Source organism: Bemisia tabaci, chromosome 1 (assembly GCF_918797505.1).
Source record: "Bemisia tabaci chromosome 1, PGI_BMITA_v3".
NCBI classification, from domain to species: domain Eukaryota; kingdom Metazoa; phylum Arthropoda; class Insecta; order Hemiptera; family Aleyrodidae; genus Bemisia; species Bemisia tabaci.
In genome coordinates this window covers 23,022,324-23,044,949 of record NC_092793.1, presented here as the reverse complement: position 1 = coordinate 23,044,949, position 22,626 = coordinate 23,022,324, and the positions used below count along the sequence as shown (strand labels likewise).

Sequence of the window (22,626 nt, the reverse complement as noted above, 5' to 3'; positions counted from 1 at the left end):
CAGCGTTTCAACTTGGCAGCGGCGCGGCGGGTGGGAGTTTGTGGGCAAACGAAGGACCGCGGCGTTGGGAATTAATTAGACAGGAGTGCGTGTAATTGCGACCATATCGGTGGCTGCGTCTATGTCAGCCCCCCCCCCCCCCCTCCCGCAATCCACCGACGATGCTGGGGCTCGGGCAGTGGAGCAAAAACAGCACCATAATCAGCGGCTAATAAGAGCTCTCGCTCACACGACTCGACAGGAAGAAAGTGACAAGTGCCTCCAACTCGGAGCTCCGAGACTCCGGAGGCCGCATCTTCTTCTGCTTCACCCTCCTCGAATCAGTGTCGAAGAAATTCCGACTGATATGTTCTCGGGTAGGAACACTGCGGAAAGTGGGAGCCTCGGGGTGCGATTCCGGGGCGGTCTCGTGGGTAACGTCCGAAGACGTAGACAACCCGTCCCTGAAAAGTCCAGCCTTGTTGCTTGGACGTCTGATCGATTTCGGTTCTTTGACTGGAGGTAGGGGACAACAGGGCCGACGACGAGTTCCTTGGAGACTTGAACGCAGGGTTAGGAAGAAGGTCATCCGCGCAAGCAGCACATTTTCCGTCCTCCCTCCGTCCCCAAAATCCATTGAACAGAGGAGAGAAGATGACGAGGAAGATGAAGAGGTAAAAGAAGCGAAAGAAGATTGAGAGAAATAAGAAGAAAAATATTGAGAGAAAGAAAGAAAGGATTAAGGGATAGAAAAAGGAAAAAAAGTAAGAGAAAGAGAAAGGAAAATATTACGAGAAAGAAGAAAGGAAAAGACGGAGAAGGAGAAAATGAAGAGGACGCAAAGAGGAAGAATAAGAAAGGCAAACAAATGAATCTCTGAGAAAATGAAGGAGAAAAAAGAAATGCAGAAAAGTATTGAAATACATGAGCCCGAATGATGATGGAACCAACCATATTTTTGCAACATTTTATTAGACATCGCCTTTGCAGATTGAGAAGTTCTTTTGGATGACCACGTATACAATTCACATTGCTGCTAAGCTTTTTCATCATTGTCTAGGTTTTACTTTGAATCAAACACACACGCAGTAGTTATTTTTGCATAGAAATCTCAGCGACATTGCGGTTTGAAAAAATCATGGTAACGTCTTCCAATTTGCTCTCTATGAAGAATGCTCTAGTGTGCATGCACATAATCTTACAGCGGCATTAATGGCAGCAGTTAGTATGCAAAAGAACTCATTTATATTATACTATCATAAGATCACATTTTTTATGCGATGATAGATCAATTCGAATTAACTGGCTCTCAGCGCTAAAGAAAAATATTCGCGCGGATAAAAATGATGGACCTTCATTACATTATCTAACTAGCATTATTGATGAATTCAGCACCCTGCATCGAATTTTACGGTATTTTGATGGGGTATCCCGCTGTGTGTTGATGTTTCAAATCATGTTTAGCGCGGTTTACGACTCGATAATCGACGTTTCAATCATCCGCGCCCGAGCCTCGATGCAAACGTTTCAGGTTATGATCTAATCGAAGTCGACGGGGTTTGAGGAGACTGCGCCCGGAGCCGGTCGCCGGTCGCCGGTCGGGAGATCAAAGCTCCGATTGCGGCATCGTGTGACGTAAAGTGGCGTGGAAAACGAAATTGAAAGTGGGAGGGAAAGTGATTAAGAGGAAAAACCGGGCACCGGGCCCCGAGCAATTAACCGGGCCACTGGAGCGCGGAATATGCCTCGCTGTGCCGTATGCTTTGGAAAAAAAACGCCCGGGAAAAGATGGAGGGCGTTAACTTGAATCAGATGCTAAGAAAAAGTAACCGACGTGTTGTGTTAATGTGGGAAATGGAACGAGGTAACCTACACAATAATTTTTGGTTAGCTTTTCATTGGGTTACATTGACCAAGTCTGGGTTACATTGATCAAATCTTGGGTTGACAATAGACTGATTTAGTGACCTGACTACGTCATTCAATGTAATACGAATCTTGGTTCAAACCAAAACAAACTATCAAAACCTCATGTACGAATTCTCCAGGAGTTAATTGTGTTAATTTAGTAGAATTAAGTCACTGACTGGTCTATTCTATTAAAGACTTATTAAACACTAGAAATTTTAATTGTGAGAAACACTTGGACGTATTTTACCACCATGCCGCAAACGGCGCGAATCGGGGACAACGTTCTGCGTTTGTTTACATTTGAACCAAGGGTTTGATTTTATATCGAATGAAGTGGCCACTAGATCAGTCCATTGAGGCATTTTCGGTAATGGGCGCGTGAGGCTTGCAATGCTGCTGAGATAGTGCAATTTATTTTAGCGTTTGCGGCGGATGAAATTCATTCACAGTTGACTTGCTTCCTTACTTGAACAAACTCGGAGCGGATTCAGGGAAAAATTCATGGCAGAACTTTCGGTAACTTCAGCAACTTCAGCAACTTCGTTAAAAATCAGCCGCGAGCAGCGGCGAAGCGGCGCGGCGCAGAGAGCAATGATGACGAGACTGAGATGAAAGGAGAGGCCTCAGCCGACGGTCGCATGTACACATATTAGCGCCTACAAGACTGCATAACTACTTCACGCATAGCGTCAAACACAGTGCGGTCAGCAGCGGTCGCCGTGTAACGCAGAGCGCCTACAAGACTGCATGAATACTTCACGCATTGCGTCAAACACAGTGCGTTCAGCAGCGGTCGGCGTGAAAGGCATAGCGCCTACAAGAGTGTAGGAATACTTCACGCATTGCGCCAAACAAAGTGCGATCAGCACGGCGCGGCGGTGGAAGTTAACATGATTGAACCACATTTATGATTGTTCTTTCATAATTTTTTCGTTCATTTCTTATTAATGGAAGGCATTGTCCACACAGACACAGGGTTACGGAACTTAACTTTCGCACCAAGTTCCGTGAATTTTTGCTAGTAGTGTTGACAGGGCTTCCGCAAAAAATGTATCCAACACGAGTAAACGCGTCTTATGCATCCCTCTCCCTCCGGGACGTTCACTTGACGGTTTTTATTGATGTTTCAAAACGAATGAGAAGGGGCGGCAAAATACAGGCGGCCATGGGCGGCAATTAGGTAAATCCGGCCCTGAAATTATTGCCAAAAACATTAAAAAAATTAGCGATCCCGCACTGCTATCTCATATCATTGTATCTCAAACCTTACTTGAGAGTCAAATTGGACACTGAACTAATTTCAGAATACTCAATGACTGAGAATCTTCTCCGTTGGCCGAACTTCAGTGGCAATGAGTTTTACGAGTACAATGCTACAGAGGTGGTAAGAAGATTGAGCAAAACCTATCTTTGGTTCCGTGTCAAAAGCTAAATTTCCTTCGATGCCCGATTAGAACCACGTCAATTTTGGTGCTGTAGGGTAAATATTCGTAATAAAACACCGATCCCACTAACGAGTTGATTTTTGGAATTTTCAATGTATTCGACGTGTTTTGCATGATATAACGATGCGGAAACATATCCTGTGCTCCTTTAATTATCACCTCGTCTAGTTAAGTTGTCCGTTCGTCCCACTGCGCCGCGGAAGTTCAGAGAGATATCATAACGAGGAGCGATGATTTGTTGTTCTGTAAACAGCGCTGTTTCTAGCAATTAATCCGCGTCCGACTTCGCAGTCAATGAAACGCCATTGCCGCGTGTCTCCGCGCCAGTGGCGTGGCGTAAATTGCGATGTATCGATTGTTATGCCTTTTAAACCTATGGGAAAGGATCGATAAACAGGGTGTTCGCAGCGAACACCTTAATAATCGATTCTTTACCATAAGTTTAAATGACATGACAATCGATATATCGCAATTCACGCCACGCTACTGCTCCGCGCCAGCGCCCGCTACGCTCATAAACTACTGAGGCGGTCGCCAATCGATTACTTTTTCCGACCGATTCTCTGAAAACGGCTATTATAATAATCGAAGGCAGGACTATGTAAACAGGTTATCTAATCCTCGATCCACGACTAGAGAGCAGAGACACATATCGATGGATACAGTCGGAAAAATGTATACCTCCTATTCTGCCGTGCTAAGGAAGAACGCCGTATGAACATTCGAGAGTTGCCAAATTTCCTTCATAAAATGTTAATTTTTGAGGAAATTTATGAATATTTTTCCTTAAAATTTGCAGGAACTTTCGGTGAAATTGCGGACAAAATTATCTGGAAAATTGGAGGAAAAATATTTACAGATTTTCCCGTAATTCGTGATTTACCGAAGGAAATTTGGCAATGCCTGAAGGTTCATACGGCGTTTTTCCTCAGCTCGGCAGTATTGCAACGTTGTGGATCTCCGCTTATAATTTACTTCTTTAGAAGGAAAAATAAATAACATGGGAGAGTTTTGGTTAAGTTTTTTAGAAGTAAGTTGGTTGAACAACCCGAGGTGAGGTTCAGTTACTGTGGACCAAAGGTCCATTTTCTCTCGGATGGTCACATAGCTTTATCGCACCGTTCCAATATACGCACAGTATACTTTGCAAAATCAAACCGTCCTTCAGCAACGAAGAAGCGGCACAATCGTAATAGACTAGCCCTAAGATTTAAAATCACCTTCTTCGATTATTTGGTGTATGATTAAGGTTTAGGGTGTACGTAATAGAGAACCATCATTAATACAAGGGCTACCTATATTGAGATCACAATGATTACGTATCTACTCCTAAAAATAAGGTAAGAACAAAATTACGTAAAATTCACAACACGTCAACTTGAGTATTCGTTCTGTGACAGTCATTGTGTCCTTCTACACCTTAAACCATGCAAGTCACTAAAAAAACGAACGTGTAAGTGATACTCACTTCCTCTAAACAATCGAGTGGCTCCACAAATCATGTTCGATGATGTAACTCCTCGAATACTTGAGCTATCTACGTTCATATAAAATGCTTGCGCATACGTTTGGAATTCTGGCGCTTTGTGTAAGGGGCTAAAGTTTATCTTTCTACATTGAGCCTTAGGCAGTAATAAAACTTCAAACCTCTTTTTCTCAGTTTCAACTTAATGAGGGTTGGTTCCTTTCTGATGAAATTGGTCCATTTCACATCTATTTTTCTCGGTTCGACCTTGATGTAACTTCGCTCTTAACTGCCAAACTCAGTACGTTTGAGAGGGATGCACTGAAAAAAAATTCTCGGCGTTTTACCAGGTCTGTTGGTACCTTACCATCTCACTTTTTTACCAATATTGTAATTTTACCGAAACAGACTGTAAGCTTACCTAAAAACGGTTTTTTTACTGTTTTTTCAGGTAGAATACCACTTTTATTGGTAATCAATTCCGGTAACTTGCCATTTATCTCGTAATTCTACCACAGTCGATAAAAATATTGGCGTTTTTACCAAGGTCGAGTAAAATTACCGAGAAAGTTCAATAACTTTACCGAGATTCCTCGGTAAAATTAACGATTCCATAAATGGTACTTTTACCGAGAAAAAACTTGGATCAATAGAACCCTGAATATTATTCTTGGTAATTTTACCCTTCTTTAGTAAATACACCGAGATTTTTTTTCAGTGTGTGTTCGCAATCGTGTTACAGCAGCTCGCGAGATGTGGCTAAGCGGGACCGGTCGCGATAATCCGCTAAAATCCATAACGATGGGGGGGGGGGGGGTTTGATGACGTCACGGCGGGCGGTTGCCTTTACGGTAAGGCGGATTCCCCGTGTGCCTCGTGGCGTGACGTCGACGCGGCCGGCGCATCGCATGGTCGCGTCTTATGGTAACTGTCACAAGGTCGCCGCGACGCCCGCAACGCCTCATCTCGCTTCCCTCCATCCAGTCACCAATTATTCCCGATTCCCGCGGGACCCTTCTCGACTCGTCGTGAACCCGCCACGGACACTTGATTGTCATTGAGTTGCATCGAGAGTGAAAGTGGGTTCGGCTCGATGGCCCGTCACCCCCGGGAGCGACAATTTTCTCCGGAAATTAAGATAATGAGATGAATTGAATTCCCTGGCGTCGGCAATGGAACACTGAAATTAGGTTAATTTGAATTAATCTAACGTCGTATAAAAAACTAGATGGTGTGCCTCCGGACCTGGTTTTAAAAACGCCGAGGAACCGCCTACGCGGTCCAACCCCCGAGAGCGCATCGCGCCCTTCATGGCTTATTGTCAGAGTCCTTTTATAGAGAGTTGAGAAAACGCTTCTTTTGGATGTCACAAACGGGAATAAAGATTGTACAAATCGGACATTTTTTGTAATCTTTGATCAAACCGTTCCCGAATTCCTATCTCCGTTCCCTCTCTCATTCCATTTAGGGACTATTTTCCGTCGATAACCGCAAATATTATGGTAATTGGCCCATGAGAAAGATAGACGGAACTGTGAGAAATAGATGAAAATTTAGGGGATCAGAGAGCTTAAGTTTCGTTATTGCGCATTTTATGGTTTTTCAAAAAATAGAATCATTTCTCAATGGCATGATGTTCCAAATATTAGAGTTTTCGTTTTTGAAAAAATGAATACCAAACTTTTGACATTTTGAGACAAAAACTGGAACTTAATGTTTTTACGAAAGCTAGAGCTTAGATTTACGTCCCTCAGAATCTAAAATCCAAAATTCATGGCATTAAGTGTTACAGTGATGATGTGACAACTCTAGAGTATGATTGCCTCGAAGGTTTGCTCAAAATTTCGTATCATCTTCCATTTCAAGAGAAAATCAGAACAGGACTGGAAACTGTGTAGGCGTAACTTACTTAGGCTAGTGTATGTACTTGTCTATCCCACGTAAAATCGTGCTCAAGTTTTTTCTAGCTCGGGCATTTTCCCGACCCATCAATCTTTGTCGAACACGTATCGCAGCCCCTCGGATTATTCCTCAAGTAATGACAAAGTATACGAAATGAAATTCTATACGCCAACAACCCTCCTCCTTTTTGAATAAATTACATCGTTGCCGCAGACTATCAGCCGAACAACCAGTCGAGTTTCGCGTTCCTTCAACACGAAACGTGGTATCGGTTGCTCATCAATATCCCAGGGATTCCATAACGACCGAGGAGATTTGAAAAACGACCGATGTTTCGGTCGGATTATGTTGCACATCCGTCATTTCAACATGCAAGACTTCGAATCGGAATGAAAGGGAAAGATTTGGAAAACGACTGATGCTTCATTTGGATTATGTTGCACATCAGTCATTTCAACATGCAGGAGGACTTCGAATCGGAATGGAAGGGTGTCCAGCAGTGCTGCAATTAGCCACCAACGACGCCTCCGTTCGGCAGTGCTGCGCGCTGGAAAAAACACCGTATGAACTTTCCGGTGTTGCCAAATTGTTTTCATAATACTTTTATTGATTTATATAACTCGTAAATACATCAAAAGTACATTATGATTTGTTTCGATGTACATGATATGTAATTATAGATTTGCGAATTAGTTAGTTGGGTATTTACTTCATTATGAGGAGTTTTTTAGAGAACAAAGTAACGATAGTAGCTAAGTCGATGGCTGAGTGAGAAAAATAGGTATCTCAATTTCGTCGTTTAAAAATCTCCAGCTATGTTTGAGTTCCCTTAAGAAAATCTAATAAAATGTCTCTTCAGAGTTTCGTGTAATTTTTTTTAAGAATCAGTGAATCAAATTCCAATGGGAACAGTTGGTTGGTTTCTCTGAGAAGAAGTAGAACAAGAGCAAAAATTTACATTGTTGTAATCTGAGTTACGCATTTTCCGACTTAAGAGAACAATAACTGGAGAGTTTATAGACTGTGTATTCTTAGTCGATCAATAAAAGTTAAGTTACGAATATTTTTTTGATTTTAGACAATTTAGAAACATTCATCCTCCCTTTCAACTTGTGCATTACGTGGATCCACCTCCTCCTACTTATTCGCACATTATTCACATATTCAAAGAAAGTCGACAATTGGGGAATAAAATGTATCGCGGATTTTGAGTCCAGACTCTGAAAAAGTTTGACAAGAAAAAATACTCTTAATTCAATCAGAGGTTTGCTCGAATCGAGATCCAAGCCTCTTAATTTAAGCCGATTTCCTTTTGAGCCAGCAAAACTCCGATTGAATGAAGAGTATTTTTTCTTGTCAAATTTTAAGAGTCTGTACTCTGGATCCATAAGATTTTTTTTCCATTGCTGGTTTTTTCCTCTAAACTTCTCGGGCACTTTTATTCGAAATTTTATCTGATACATTCAAAAGTAAAAAAAAAAAAAAAAAATAATAAAGTCCAAAGAAAATGATCCCGATTTATCTCAAGAATATTGAAGTAAATTTGACACAATTTGACGGCTCATACGGCGTTCCGTCTTAAGATGGCACAGTGGTGAGGGCCCGGGGCATTTTTCCGAAAACAAATGGAGGATCGTAGTTATCAATGAATCCTGAGGAGGAGCACTCGCTATTCTAACTAATAATTAGCTCCAGTGTACGGGTCTTAACGAGATTTGATTCCCGGTATGAGCGGACATCAATCATTCGGCTGCAGCCAGAAGTATGCGAGGAATCGGGTTCGTTGAACCGCGAGGATTTTTAGACATTGAGTCGACGCGCGACGGTTGATGGGCCAACAATGCACCCGTAATTTCAGAAATTTTAGAGTACAACAGCCGTACACGCCAGAACTTTCCTCGTTCAAATCGAAACACATTTACGTTATTAACAGAGACGGATCCGGCAATTTGGCAACACCGGATTCTCCCAATTTAAACCTCTGTTAAATACGCGATTCTCGTCAGAACACCTGGCCAATCCAAAAATCGATTCATTTCCATAGATTTGAATGGAGAAAAACAATGTTGCCAATTTCCTGGGTCCGCCAATGGTTATTAAAATTAATTATTAATGAAGTAGGATTGATTAATTTTATTAGGAATTAATAATTATTCGAATTTCTTGTAGGCATTGTCGGGGAGGGGGGGGGGTTGCCAAAATTTACTAACCAAATCTGTGAGTTGAGATTTAATATTTCTGACCAAACATCGAGTTTTTTTCTTTTTGAATGTTCCTAATTTGTACTCAGTCCCTTAATCGTGGAGACATTTTATGTGCCTGCTTCACTGAAGTATTAAAAAGGCTCTACTTAAAATAAAAATAAATTGGTTGAAGGAGACACAGGCGATGCCAGTATTTCAGCCCTTTCTGCCGCAATGTTTCAGGACTGGACAAATCTGGAAGAATATTGATGGCTTCCTCTCGGATCCTAAAAATTTAGAATCATAGGGAGTGGTGGATCTTCCTCGATTTTTTTTTTTGTCGAAGTGGTTGGAAAATTAGTTATTCTTCAAAAAACTGCTTGAATTAGGAAAAGGTGTTTGGCGTGTCTTGTTTCCATGCAAACACTTAAAGTGAACGTTTATTGCTGACCTTTTTGTAACGCAAATCATCCAATCTTTCCAAAATCACAAACGTAAAAGAGCGATTCTTTATCTTAATTTCCATCTTTTAGGTATAAACATAAATTATTTACCGCGATCTCCCTGCTAAACCGGTATACCGACAAAGAGTCCTGTAGCTACAAGGTATCATGTTCGTACTGCTCAGGAATAAGACTGCCTACAGGCACAAGGTTTTCGGTAGCCATAATATTTAAAATGAACCCGTCAAATCTAAAAATGCTGTCTAATAATCTTGTTGATGCCTTCAGAATCCAAAAAGCCCATTACCATATATATTGATGAAACAAACAAACAAATAAAGCGAACATTATTTTTTTGAGAGCAAGTTTGAGATACATTACGTACAGGTAACGGCGATACAACGATAACGACTGCACTTAAGACACTTTGGCACAGTTCAGTGGTTTAGTCATTTTTGGTGATAAAAATCAACGACTTTTGCAGACAATGAGAGACTACTGGTAAAAGTTGATATTATTGGTGATACTGGTTATGTCGTAATGAAATTGCTGCGTTACCTCGTACTGAAAAATTATCAAGGCTTTCTCGCATTCTTTCTTAAAACACATTAAAAATCGGGATTAAAAAAAATAAGAAAATAAATAAAAATTAGCCCTGAAACTTCAAAACACTCTGTCTTGACTCTGACGGCCACTGTGCGCAGTTTTTATTCACAGCGACTTTTCCGCCAGAAAATTTTCGCTGTTATTATACTCGAACTGGGCTCAATAAAAAAAAGCAAAGTTGCAACTCCTGAGGGATTTCAAATATTTTTGGACATTACGGTGTTTAAGAAAAGTCTTTACTTCAGCAATATTGCAACTATGCTGAGGCGCGTTTTTTTCAGAGTTGCACGCCTCCGCCTTGTAATTAAAACAAGTCTAAAGGAGTTAAAACATTCAGCAAATAAATCCGTATTGAATGACCTCTTTGAAAGGTTGATGGTGATTTTTTTTAAACCTGGCAACATGATTGAGAGGCTCACCACTTGGAGCGTCCAAGTAATTTTTGTTTCTAAAAATTGTCCAACTTCTGCCCATAAGCCCTCTCTCCACGGTCAGTTTTTTGCCCGTTCCTTCTTTCTTCGAGATCAAGACATCTAATTTAAGAATCTCTTCATTTAACTAGTTTTCCTTACTACAAATACAATAATGTGAGAGAAAATTGCTAAGAATGATATTGAAAAAAAAAAAACGCAGTTACTAAGCAGTTTAGTTGAACCAGCGGAGACAAAAATTAACTTAGAATTACTCTCAAGCACCATGATGCACTAGCCGTATGCATTTTGCTGGCTTCTTTTTCGCATTCGGTGAAATATTTCACTGCCCGACCTGCCTCTCTTGGCTCTGAAAAGTCAAGGCCACTTTTGACGAGAAGGTCACAAGTACAGACGCCGCCAAATGAGCAATAAAACGCTAATGCATGTTAATAGTGGGTCATAAATAGGATACACATGCTCTCTCCGCGAAAAAAATAAAGAGTTGAATTTACGATCAACGCAACGAAAAATTATATTTTTCAATTATACTTTCTTGGTCAGGGAATGAGAGGTAAAAATAAATACTCAACTTTTGATGAACTTTCTGCTCTGAACATTACATAGGAAGAATGTTCCGTTCGGATCGATATGAACGTTTGCACAACATTTTCTGAACTGGAATTGTTTGCTTATCATAGTTCTCGTCTTTTTCAAAGAAATTCTGGCCGTGTTGACCAGATTCTGTGATCTACAAATGAAATCAGAGTGGGAAATATTCATGGAACAACTCCTGTCTATTTAAAGGGACTTCCCTTCCAAATTGAATTTCTCTTTCTATTCTATTTTTACCATGTTAACTACTACGTTGCACAAATAAATGGAAGTTTTGCGAGAGAAAAGTAACAACGAGAATGAAATTATGCGGTGAATATTTTAATAATGCAAATCATATTCATTTCTCTTGTTGGGGGTTGGATTTTCTTAGAGACTCTTCAGACGTTGACATTAAAGATGACTAATTCAATTCTTTTGCTTTCGCATTCCAAGCCTAAGAGATTACTGATCATATATTTTCCAACGCAGACAAACAAATTTTACCCTCCATCCTTTCAAATTTCCCGGAAAATTCCTATTTTTTTCAAAGGAAATTTGACAACGTTTGCATTTTCATACGGCGTTTTTACCTAGCAAGGCAGCCTAAAGGAACCCGTGAAGAAAGCTATTTTCATTTTCTCATGGCCCTGATTCTTCCCGGTAGGCGGATACTTATATTTTGACGAGGCACGGTTAGAAGTTGAAGTCTGTGGATCCACTTTGAAGCGGCAAATCCTTGCCGTATACTATTTCCCACCAATTTTCCACTCGTACACATAAAAACCAAACCCGACTAATTTCCCGCTTACACACATAAAAATTTCCCCGTTCTCAGCTGCATCACTGCTCTTCGACAGGAGCTCTGCCGTGCATTCCACCGTAATTTTCAATTACAACTCGTCGTAAGTTTTCTCTCCCCCCCCCCCTTCTCTCTCCCCGTTACATTTTCTTCAGACACTCATCCTGTCTTCTCCTCGTTTAAAGCCTACCTATTCCGCGGGAAAAATTGGCCCATTCTTTGTAGGAAACAACGTATTAGCTTTGCAGTGCTGCCTAAATTGTGTAACTTGGTGCATCATTTGCAGAAGACCAATTTGACAGCTGGGCTGGAGTTTTGCCCCCAAAAAGCTTCCATATTTTTAATAAGTTTTCTGTCATCAATAATTACTACGTTTATGTTTGTTTTGTTTGCTATACATTATATAAAACGTTGCACAATTTGAGCGGCATAGCAAAGTTTGTGCGTCGTTTCTACAAAGAATGACTCAATTGCAGCCAAGACAGCGTTGTCACACCCCTCGAATTTCCCCGAAAATCGATGGAAAAATAAGTCGGATCTCCACCCGAGACGGCAATCCTGTCGAGTGCAGTGTAAAGCGGGAAAGATTTGCACCGGCTGGGGCCCGGGATGGGGGGGGGGGGGATGCACCCGGGAGCGGGCGAGTGGCAATCTTGGTGACTTAATTGAAAACGTGAATGGCGTTTACGGCATCATCTCGATCACCAGACTGCACCGGTAATCGGCCCTGCGTTCTTCGCTCCGACAGAGATACCCCTGTGGGAAGGAAAAACTACTCCCATCGCTTCGATTCATGTCGACGACACTCGAGCACAGTACAATGTGCGGAATGGTTGTTGACACAGACAAAGGAATCGGTCAGCTACAAAAGGGCTCAAGCGCCAAAAATGAGAATTCGAAAAAATGCTTTTAATTGACCCCTTAAAAATCTCAGCGCTCTTAATCTGCGATTTAAAACGGGTCGGTCCATCTGTATATACAGTTTCTACTGTTTCTTTCGTATTTTTATGACTGGCACTTGAGCCCTTTGGTAACTGACCGATTCAATGGAAAATGGAGCGGTTCTATTGGTCGAAACGGATGGTTGTTATGATACAAATTTCCGCGTGTGGATTTGGTCAAATTTTTCGACCAGGTTGGCTAGGAGAAAAACGCTCTGCTTAAGTTAAAATTTAAACTCGATGGATTAATACAATTAATAAAATTTGTGTAATAAAAAAAGAGTTAATTAATCAAGTTAATCCAGCCAACTTTTCCCTTTTTCCATTGACGTGGTCGTCACGGCTACCGGCATAAAAACCAAATGTTGCACCATCACCGGGAGGGAATTTTGCTATGTTGTTGAAGGTTGACATGCAGTAAGTCAAAAACTCAATCAAATCCATTCGCGGCACTCGCCAAAAGACGAAGAGGGAAAATGATGTACCAGTGACAGGGACCCTCGTAAGTTGCTATTCTCTATATATTATTTGTTTCCTTTTTCCATTGCAACCACCCTCTTCCACAAATACGATCACTCTATTTTCCCTTTATCTTCTTGGTTACAGCTTGATTTTTAACAATCAGCCCATTGAAGGGACGATTGTTGTGATGTGTCAACCTTGAGATCATTAGTTAGGTTCAAGCAATGTTCCGTCATTCGAAGTCTAAGTTTACGCACTTTTAGAATATTGTGACAGAGGATCCGCCCTCATACTTCTTACATTTACTTCATATATAAAAGTGATGTCAGACGATCTTCGACAAATTGATCTGTAAGAAGTGCCTACATTTCTTTGACGTGGACTTTATGTGACATGAGGAGAGGGGGAGGTCTAAAGATAAATCTCCCTCATAATCAAGAAAAATTACGCTTTTTGAGAGGAAAATTTCCCAGTAATGAGCGGGGGATTCGAACCCCCTGGACCCACCTCCTGGCTACGCCACTATCTACTACTACTACTAAGCCACCCTTATAGCGCTTCTGTGCGCTCTGTGACACCCAACCGCCACTGATAGCGATCCTACTAGAGCTTCTCCAACAGATCGTATCTCCTGATTTCCTGTCTTATTCCCTTAATCTACGATTGAGACTCACTATCTAAAGTATAATAAAAAGAAACTCACCCTCTTTGGTAGTGGCAACAGTGTTCTCCGGATCGACCTGCGAAGAAGAAGCAGAGGACAAGAATGAGACGGAGGTAGTGCTTAGTCGACTGTTAGTCCTGACAGAAGACAGGGATCCCTCCTCAGGGGTCGGAGGGGCGGACACTATCACTATGAGCACCATTGGCTTCGAGTCAGAAGCTCAAGGGTCCCATCACTGCATGCCACAGAAACAACCGCACATCGCTCACATTCTTCCTTGCGCCCTTTGGGCAGTCACTATCCGCGCGTTGATTTAAAGTTTGCTTCGAAACGATAAAACACTGGGATCTTCAAACGGACAGTCTCGAACCAGGGTTTTCACTCGAATCCATGCGGGGTATATTCCTCAGAGCACTGTGAAAAAAATGGGTCTGAGTGGAGTAGTGTCACTTTGAGGGGAAGGGGTTCCTTTGCATGAATTTTATAACTAAACCCTCTATTTTTAAACAAAAGGAAAATTGGTCAGTTTCTGGCAGGTTAAAATAGAGATTCTAAGAGACTTTACCCTATCCGATAAATGTTGTTAAATTGGAGATTAAAATCAAACTGTTCCCTAATATTTTGTGAGGATGGGATAGTGAGGATACTGGAAGAGTGAGGGAACACCGGTGAACAATCTGTTGGTCCTTTAATGGAGAACCTTATTTTCGGTAACTTCTTTCACTTCAGTGGGACCTGTTGATTACAAAAATTGTCCCTTGTCCAGAGTCTCCTCTGGCCCTAATTATTGTAATAAAAAATAAATTGGATTTCACAATAATCTTTGCCTGCATATTTTTACCATATCCAATTCAGGGCAGAGATATGCAGATCTAGGAGGGAGGGATGGGGAGGGGGCTTATTGATTAGAGTTCATTTATTTTCACGTTAAAACACTTCATCACACGTTGTACTTTCTATTTATGCTGAGTGTGGTGACAAGTAAATCGTATTTATTCTATTTAGGCGTTTATATTTTAAGAAATCGAGTTTTCAATCAATCATCGTTCGGGAGTGGGCTGCATGCTTTGAACCTACGCACATCATTTTAGCTTTGTTGACTCTCATAATATATTTTAAGCTATGTAAAATTTGAGGAATAGGATGTTGTCTTCAAACTTAGCCTCAACCCTCGAAATACACAGTAATTTTTCTATTAATTTCCTTTTTCGTAATGTCTTTGGCCACTAAATGGGATGGATAAAAGAGGAAGAAATTTTATAATTCAAAAAGTGTTTCTCTCTCGAAAATTTTTCAGAATGTTGCACTTGAAATGTCATTAATATTATTTTGAAAATTTGCTGACTACTTTTTTTTTTAAAATTTGTTTAATTTTCTTTAAATTATTTTCCCTTGGAAAGTCGGTGTTTAATGATACCCAAGTGATTGCCCTAACAACTTTTCCGGGGAAAGAGGGAAGGACGAGAAGCTTTTCACCACTGACACTTTACTCCTTCCTGGCGTCGCGGGGGGATCGCGTGGGGTTCGATACGCGTCGCGACGCTTCTGCGTTGGCGGCGTCGGAGTTCGCGGCGTCGAATCGGGTGACCAACTTACGTGGGCTCGGCTCAAGCCTCTTGCACTGACTAACGCGCCCCGATCGGACCCAGGCCCGGTCTGATCAGACCGGTCCCCACCGCACCCGCACCGCGCCGGTACCCCCCCCCCCCCCACCCTGCGAGGCGCTTGGTGCAGAATGCACCGTTTGGTCTCTGGTAATCGTAAAGTTGGTGCACTTGCACTCTAGTAAAAATTTTCTTATTGGAACCAGCGCATTTAGGCAGTAAATCAGTGCTCTACTATAATTGGACCCAGTTCAACAGAAAGGAACCAACCTACATAATTTTTTTTATTTCATTTTTTTAAGTTATGATAGGTTTTTAATTCGTTTGAGGATTCTGCAACCTTGAATTAGCATCGGGTGAGGGTTAGTACACATCCATGCTCCAGGCTTTCGAATTTTTAGAGAATAAGGCCGAGTGGAGTCTGATTCTGCGGACCCACTCGTGAGTTCCTTGAAAATTTGTCGCCACCACCGGCATTTGAACCCGGGACCTATTGGTCTAGAGTCAGACGCGCTGACCGCTAGGCTAAATTGCCCAGCCCACATAAAGTTGAAACTGAGAGAAAGAGGTTTGAAGTTTTATTCCTCCACAGGGCTCAATGTGCAAAATAAACTTTAACCACTCTTAGCACAGGCTAATTTTTTTGCTCGACTTTATTTTTTTTGGGTTTTTTTTTTTTTTTTTTAGTTTTTGACAGGGGAATATCCGACTAGTGGAACTCAAAAACATTCTTAATACAATTTTTCCGAAAATAATTAAGGGTTGGTTCCTTCCTGATGAACTCGGTCCCATTTATACTATGAAAGAAAAAGATTAAAGATGTAAACCGTATCACGCAAGCTAGAATTTGTAGATTTAGAATATTTCTCGTTAATATGCATTTCGGGCATAGCCCATCATCAGCAGTAGATATTAAAAAAATATTGGAAAATTAATAAAAAACGAACAACTTAAATAAGAAGTAATCACATTTAGCATAAATTATAACAAAGCCCAAAAATACATGACAACAAAGGCAACAAAAGACTGAATCAGTAATAAGCCAAAGCGAAGAAGGAAAAATAACGAGAATAAAATAATACAAAATAAGACGAAAGAGTGTGTACTCGAATCTGAATGTAGAAAACCCTAGCCCCTTGTAAGATAAGAGAATACCACCCGGATTACACCGAATCGCCGGGAAATAAGCGGGAGACTTCAACGAACGGTAAGGAAAAATTGACACTCACTCGGGGATTCCTCAGCGTTTAACGACACTCACTAACAGTTTAATAAGATTTCAAGAATAAAGAAAAAAAATTGGCGAAATCGAATAAGTAAAAAAAGAAAAACAAGAAAATAAAAACAAGTGAACCAAAAGGAGAGAGAAGAAGAGAGAAAATCATGACCTAATGTATGTAGTCCGCTTGATGATTCAGTAAGCGTCGATTGCTCAACGAAGTGTCAAGTTATTTTTTTCTGCTTTTGGTAACTGGGTGAGATTCCTAAAATGTTGTCGTTCGACAGCTGCTTCCAACTTTAAAAGAAACAAAAAATAAAAACGCGTGATTTACTTCAAAGCTCACGGACAGATGTGCAAAGTCTACGATGCGACACGAAACAAGTTATTCGACTTTCTCCACCTAAAATCACAAAAAGCTCTCGCTTCCTAAATGACAGTTCCTCAACCGATAATCACGGGTTCCGTTTCCGAAAGAAAGTGAAAAAGATGGCTAGACGTACGGACTCATAACAAGGCAGAATCATGCGAATGGGCGGACGGCATCCACATTTTATTCCACAGCGTGTTGCCATTTTTGAGGGACTACTATTTTTGACTCATTCTAGAAACATACATACGTGCTTTTAGTTTCCCAATGCAAATAGTTCGTTTCATGGATGAACCAGAAATATTCGTTCCTTATTTCAAGATATGACGCCTTTACGCTTCGTAGAATTCGTTAAAAATGACAATCTCAGACATTCTGTCGTTGCAGGATGGGAATATTCCATTCAATATTTGGACTTTAACCTTGGAGTGAATTCTGAGAAGTATGCCTGCATTCATTGTTATCAACAAAAATAAATTAAATCCTCTCCATTAATTGCGTGTACTTAAAACTTTCTGTTCTCTAGAAAAATGGCAACACCGATTCTTCATCTTGGGTAAGAATGTGAGTTTGGAGTTAGACGTGAAATTCTGAGGAGTTTTGAGTGTTGTCATGTTTGGGGGATGCGTATTTACGTATCTCAACGTTTCAAAATTGATAATCTGACTCGCGCTCTGTTTGGAAATTGATTGTATACTGGATTAAGCATATTTTTTAGGAAAAATATAGGTTTTGATACTTTAAGTAAAGGAAGTTCTAAAAGGAACACCAAAAATTTTGCCCAAATAATGATACAAAATGCGCTTAAACTTTTTTGTTGAGACTGTAACTACAATACATCTTTTTTAAGCAGTTTTTCTAGAAATCTTAAAAATTTCACTTTACATGAGCAATGAACATGTACTGGATACTTTAACAGAATTTGTAGATATATGGTATTTGATAAATTTGATTTATTATAATTGAAACCATATTGAGTGATCAAAGCGCGAAATTAAACAATTATTGGAGTATTCTTTGAGTAATCTCCTAAAGCACAAGTGTTAAAGTGAGTAACGCTACTCTATGAGTCCAAAGAAAGGACAATCTTACGCTTTTAAATTCACTTTTCTCAAATTGCTCATGTCGGAAAAAATTGTGAAAATATAGGTATAGTACACTCAGATTATTTGTAAATAAAGAATACAATTTTTTCATTTAAATATCCTGCGATACGTCTAACATTTTCACGCATGCTGCCAGAAAAAATAAAATCAAAGGCAAAAACGACACCAATGGAGGGAAGGCTCCTCTTTGATCTTGGCTGAAAGAGGGGCGTGATCACTGGAATCGGCTAATTAACCCACAGCGAATGAGCATTCTTTATTCGAGGGCCTTAATCCGTGGAAAATACTTTTTGCCCTTCTCCAGGATCCCTCGCTGATGCCAGATGCACCGCTGAAGAAGTACAAGTGCGCATGAAGGTGGATATAAAAGTTCGTAATTTGACACAGTATCAAAAACAACATACCGAGGGCACGTTTAGACAATGGATACATGAAGAAAATAAAAACGTCAACATGAGATAAACAAACAAGCTATTTAACGTGAGGTGAGCGGAATACCGGGAAAAAGTTGTGCACGAAATATACTTACATTGCTTTGATAAAAAAAAGATTAAAACAATTTAACAAAATTATATAACTGAACAACTTTACTTTTCATTCCATTGCACTATGTTAACGATTAAATTTGAATACGGAATGTCTCGTTAATTTTACTTTGCACATCGAAGAGTGCACATATTTGATATTTATATACTTAATTTCATGATGATAATTGTTTTTTTTGGGCTCTTCTGAATCATGCGTCTCGTATTAAGATCCTTAATTTAAGAATCAACATATTTTCCTTTTGTACAGTCATCCTTCCAAGCACTATGAATTCAACAATAAAATTCTCATTACTCAATACAAGAGATAAACAAAGGATATATTATAGACTCTTTTTAACATCCTTGGACCCGACATCAAGAGACGGACACATCAATGCTTTACGCTTTCCAAATTTTTAGGATTAAGGCCAATTAGAATCTGTCTCTGCAGATTCGCTCATCAGATCTGTGAACATTTGATGCCACTTACGAAACTCGAACCCGGACCTCCTGACCTACAGTCGTCGCAGTCGTGCTGATCAAGAGGCTAACCTAGCCATCCTACACAGAATTTAGGATATAGGGTTAATTTCTATTGTTTTGGTTGGGTTCATCGCAAAATGATGTGCCGAATATCTAATAATGGGGTAACCAATTACAGGGTGCCTACTGAAATTTCATTTTGGACTTTCCTGATAATTTTCAGATTTTTTCTGATAATTTAAATACAATTTCCCAATTTTCTGCGCGAATAAATTCGACAGATTTTAAAAACCAACATATTTGATGAACGAAATTAGAAGTTTCACTTTTTCCAGGAATGTTTTTTATTGAAAAGCTATAAACGCCCCTTAAGAGAAACTCGGGGGTCACAAAAATTCTTGACGCACTCGGAATTTCCTGATATTTTCCGGTTTTTCCTGATGGTAGTTGTCCTGCATTAAGTTAGTCTATAATAGCCGAAACGTAAGCCTCCCCGAATTTATTCCTTGGTAAGCAAACTGACAACGTAGCCTCGGAGGGGCGTTCAAAAAAATTAGCGCTAGAAACACGATTCTTATCACGAGGGGCCTCATAATCAGATAGCCACCACCCCCCGCCGCAGGCCTGCACTACTTTCGTCGGGCCGCCGCGTATGGGGCGTAACTCCTTTTTGACGTGAGCCCTGAAAAGCACGGAACAAGACGAGTCGGAGGTCTCAACTGAAAGTAGAGCTACGCCTTTGCGTCGGAGAGACAACGCTTCCCGCGACGAAAACAATTACAGGACAATTTAGTGTTTGACTTCGGTAAATCCCGGCCGCGCCACGCCGAACCCCCTGAATTTCTTGTCAGAACCGCGTATCTTCAAATAAAAACCGGTGTTGATTTGTGGTTTTTGCCGAGTAGATACGAGGCCTTATCGTCGGTATCTATTCTAATGACCCGTTTGGAGCAACACTCGGAGGTGTTGCATTGCAAGTGTGTCACTTAACAGCGGCCGCTCTGGTATTCCGTACCAGAGAGCCGTCCAGATATTCAAATTTTTGAGCTCTTTCAGCCCCGGCTATTGCAGTAGCTTGGCGTGCTTTGAGGTATATCGATTGATCTGTCATTTAAATCAATGGGAAAAGGTCGATAAACAGGGTGTTCGAAACGAACACCTTAGTAATCGATTCTATACCATAGCTTTGAATGAGAAAATATCGCTAATCGATCGTTCACGCTACGCCACTGGTCTGTTGCAGCCTTCAGCAGGAGCGAAAGCAAGAGTTGTTTCTTAAGAAATCTAACTAAATCATTATCCAGCACTGATAACATTTTCTGGGTTAAATTCGGGGTGCATTCCACCTCGGAACCTATTCTGACCCCCGGAAACCCGAATGATGCGAGACAAATGTACAAAATTTTGCAATAGGGAGCTATAATTTCAGACTCATTTTAGAAACAACGTGTGTGTCATTTGTTTCCCCATACAGGTATGTTCTTTTACGGATAGGCCAGAAATTATAGTTCTCTTTTGCAAAATATCGTCCAAATAGCGGAATCTACTCTTTGCCGAGTGAGCTTAAATCCTCCTGAACGGATTACACTGCATTTTTAAATCATTCGGATTTTCTGAGAGCGAAAAGAGCTCCATCGCTGTTTATCGAAATTAATAGACAAAGCGATAGACAGAGAAGACTAAAGGAAAATTAAGGGATCCTAATGGTGGAACTATAGGTGATTCCAATGGACAGAAGAGATAAATAGTCCCTTAACTGACTGCAACCCACGGGAGACCCTTCTGTTAGTCCATCTTTTCCCACTTGGTCTTTAACAACCACCCGTTTTAACCGATAGAACCCTACATTTCCCCATGGTTTCCTTTGTCTATCAATTTCAAAAATGAACCTGCAAAGTAGGGCCGGAATAAGGGGGTGGCCACATGGGCCGCGACCCATGGCGGCAAAATTTAGGGGGCGGCAAATTTTGCAATCTTTTTGAATGTATCAAAAAATGAGAGAAAACAATCGGATTCAGAAAATAAATTACAAACGAGAAAAGGCGACAAAATCTCTCATTTCCTGAGAGTAGAAGTATAGTAATTTCTAATTTTGTCGTCTTTCGGTGATACAAGAGACAACACCTTTAATTAGTGGAGTTAAGAGAGAAACCAAAACGGAATTTGACCTGGAACGGAGCGGCGCGGCGGTCGGCATGAAACACATAGCGCCTACAAGACTGCATGAATACTTCACGCATTGCGTCAAACAGTGCGGTCAGCAGCGCAGCGGTCGGCATGAAACGCATAGCGCCTACAAGACTGCATGAATACCTCACGCATTGCGCCAACACTGTGCGATCGACGCGGCGGTGGAAGTTAACATTTTTTAGCACATTTAAGTATATTTGTTCTTTCATAATTTTTTCTTTCTTTTTTATAAATGGAAGGCCTTGTCCAAACAGGGATGGGTTTACGGAACTGAACTTTTGTTAGTGTTGACAGGGCATTTACAAAAAATGTGCCCAACACGAGTAAACGCGTCTTATATATCCCTCCCCCACCGGCACGTTCACTTGATGGTTTTTATAGATCGTATCGACAGATCACACGGGTGACATTATATTGATATCGATTGGTTCAATATGTAACCACAGCCTCAGAAGTCAATTTAGAAATCTGAGGTAACGGGTCTTATGTGATCGAATTTTTATTCTCTCGAGTAGGTACCAAATGGCAATGAAAAGTGAAATTGTTAGGAATTTTCTCATTTTCAGCTTTTCCAAATTAAATCCTAAAATTTTTGTTCGAGATTATGTTCTTTTGTTTTGAATCAAACGATACATCGAACCACTGTCGAATACGATCTCCTGATGTTTCAAAACAAATGAGAAGGGGGCGGAAAAATACAGGCGGCCCATGAGCGGCATGTAGGTAAATCCGGCTCTGCTGCAAAGCGAAATGTAATCTGGATTTCTAACAGAGTAAGCCCATGGGTAAAGTCCAAAATACTCCTTGATTTAATATCCACACAGAAAATTGGGACATTTAACAGCTTCTCGCTTCGTCACAGCCTTTTAAATCATCTTAACTCCTAGGATACGCTTTAAAATTGAATATTTATGTCGATGGCTAAGTACGATACCACAAATCCCCTTTGCGGTGTTTCAAAAGCTTCGGTTCTGATTCCTTCTTTCGTAGGGGAGCAAGTCAGCTTCATGGCTTGAAATTTATACAGAATATTCCCCTAACACAGGATAAAAATGAAGGCAGTTTTTAGGAGTAGAGTTGACTAGTTTTTAAGAGGAATATAAAGTATGACTGGAAACCTAAAACATTGCCTACTGAGATACGTAGCTATGTGTAGCATGGGACACGTGCGCGAATCAGACTCTTAAATATTTTCCAGGTTTCTGTTGATGGAGTTTATTCCTTTGATAATGAAGCTCCAACCCTATTTTCCCCCATCATACCAACCATGTACGAATGAAACTCCTCATGCTTCAAAGAGGAGAAATTCCACACTTTTAA

The 22,626-nt window shown here is 40.6% G+C and overlaps 1 protein-coding gene across 10 annotated transcripts in view; it reads right to left on the bottom strand.

The window, feature by feature from the left end:
* The window catches only part of chas (chascon), a 188,704-nt gene that overhangs the window by 125,197 nt on the left and 40,881 nt on the right, over window positions 1-22,626 (bottom strand). For 2 of the 10 annotated variants that reach the window (XM_019057271.2, XM_019057279.2), the window contains exons 1-2: window positions 15,291-15,450; window positions 13,847-14,221 (exon numbers count right to left, since the gene is read on the bottom strand). In XM_019057271.2, coding sequence (XP_018912816.2) covers window positions 13,847-14,009 — 163 coding nt within the window. In that variant the 5' untranslated portion in view covers window positions 14,010-14,221; window positions 15,291-15,450. Of the gene's footprint in view, window positions 1-13,846; window positions 14,304-15,224; window positions 15,451-22,626 lie in introns of those variants that run through there. The other 8 variants (XM_072298084.1, XM_019057272.2, XM_019057274.2 and 5 more) reach the window with 8 other exon arrangements.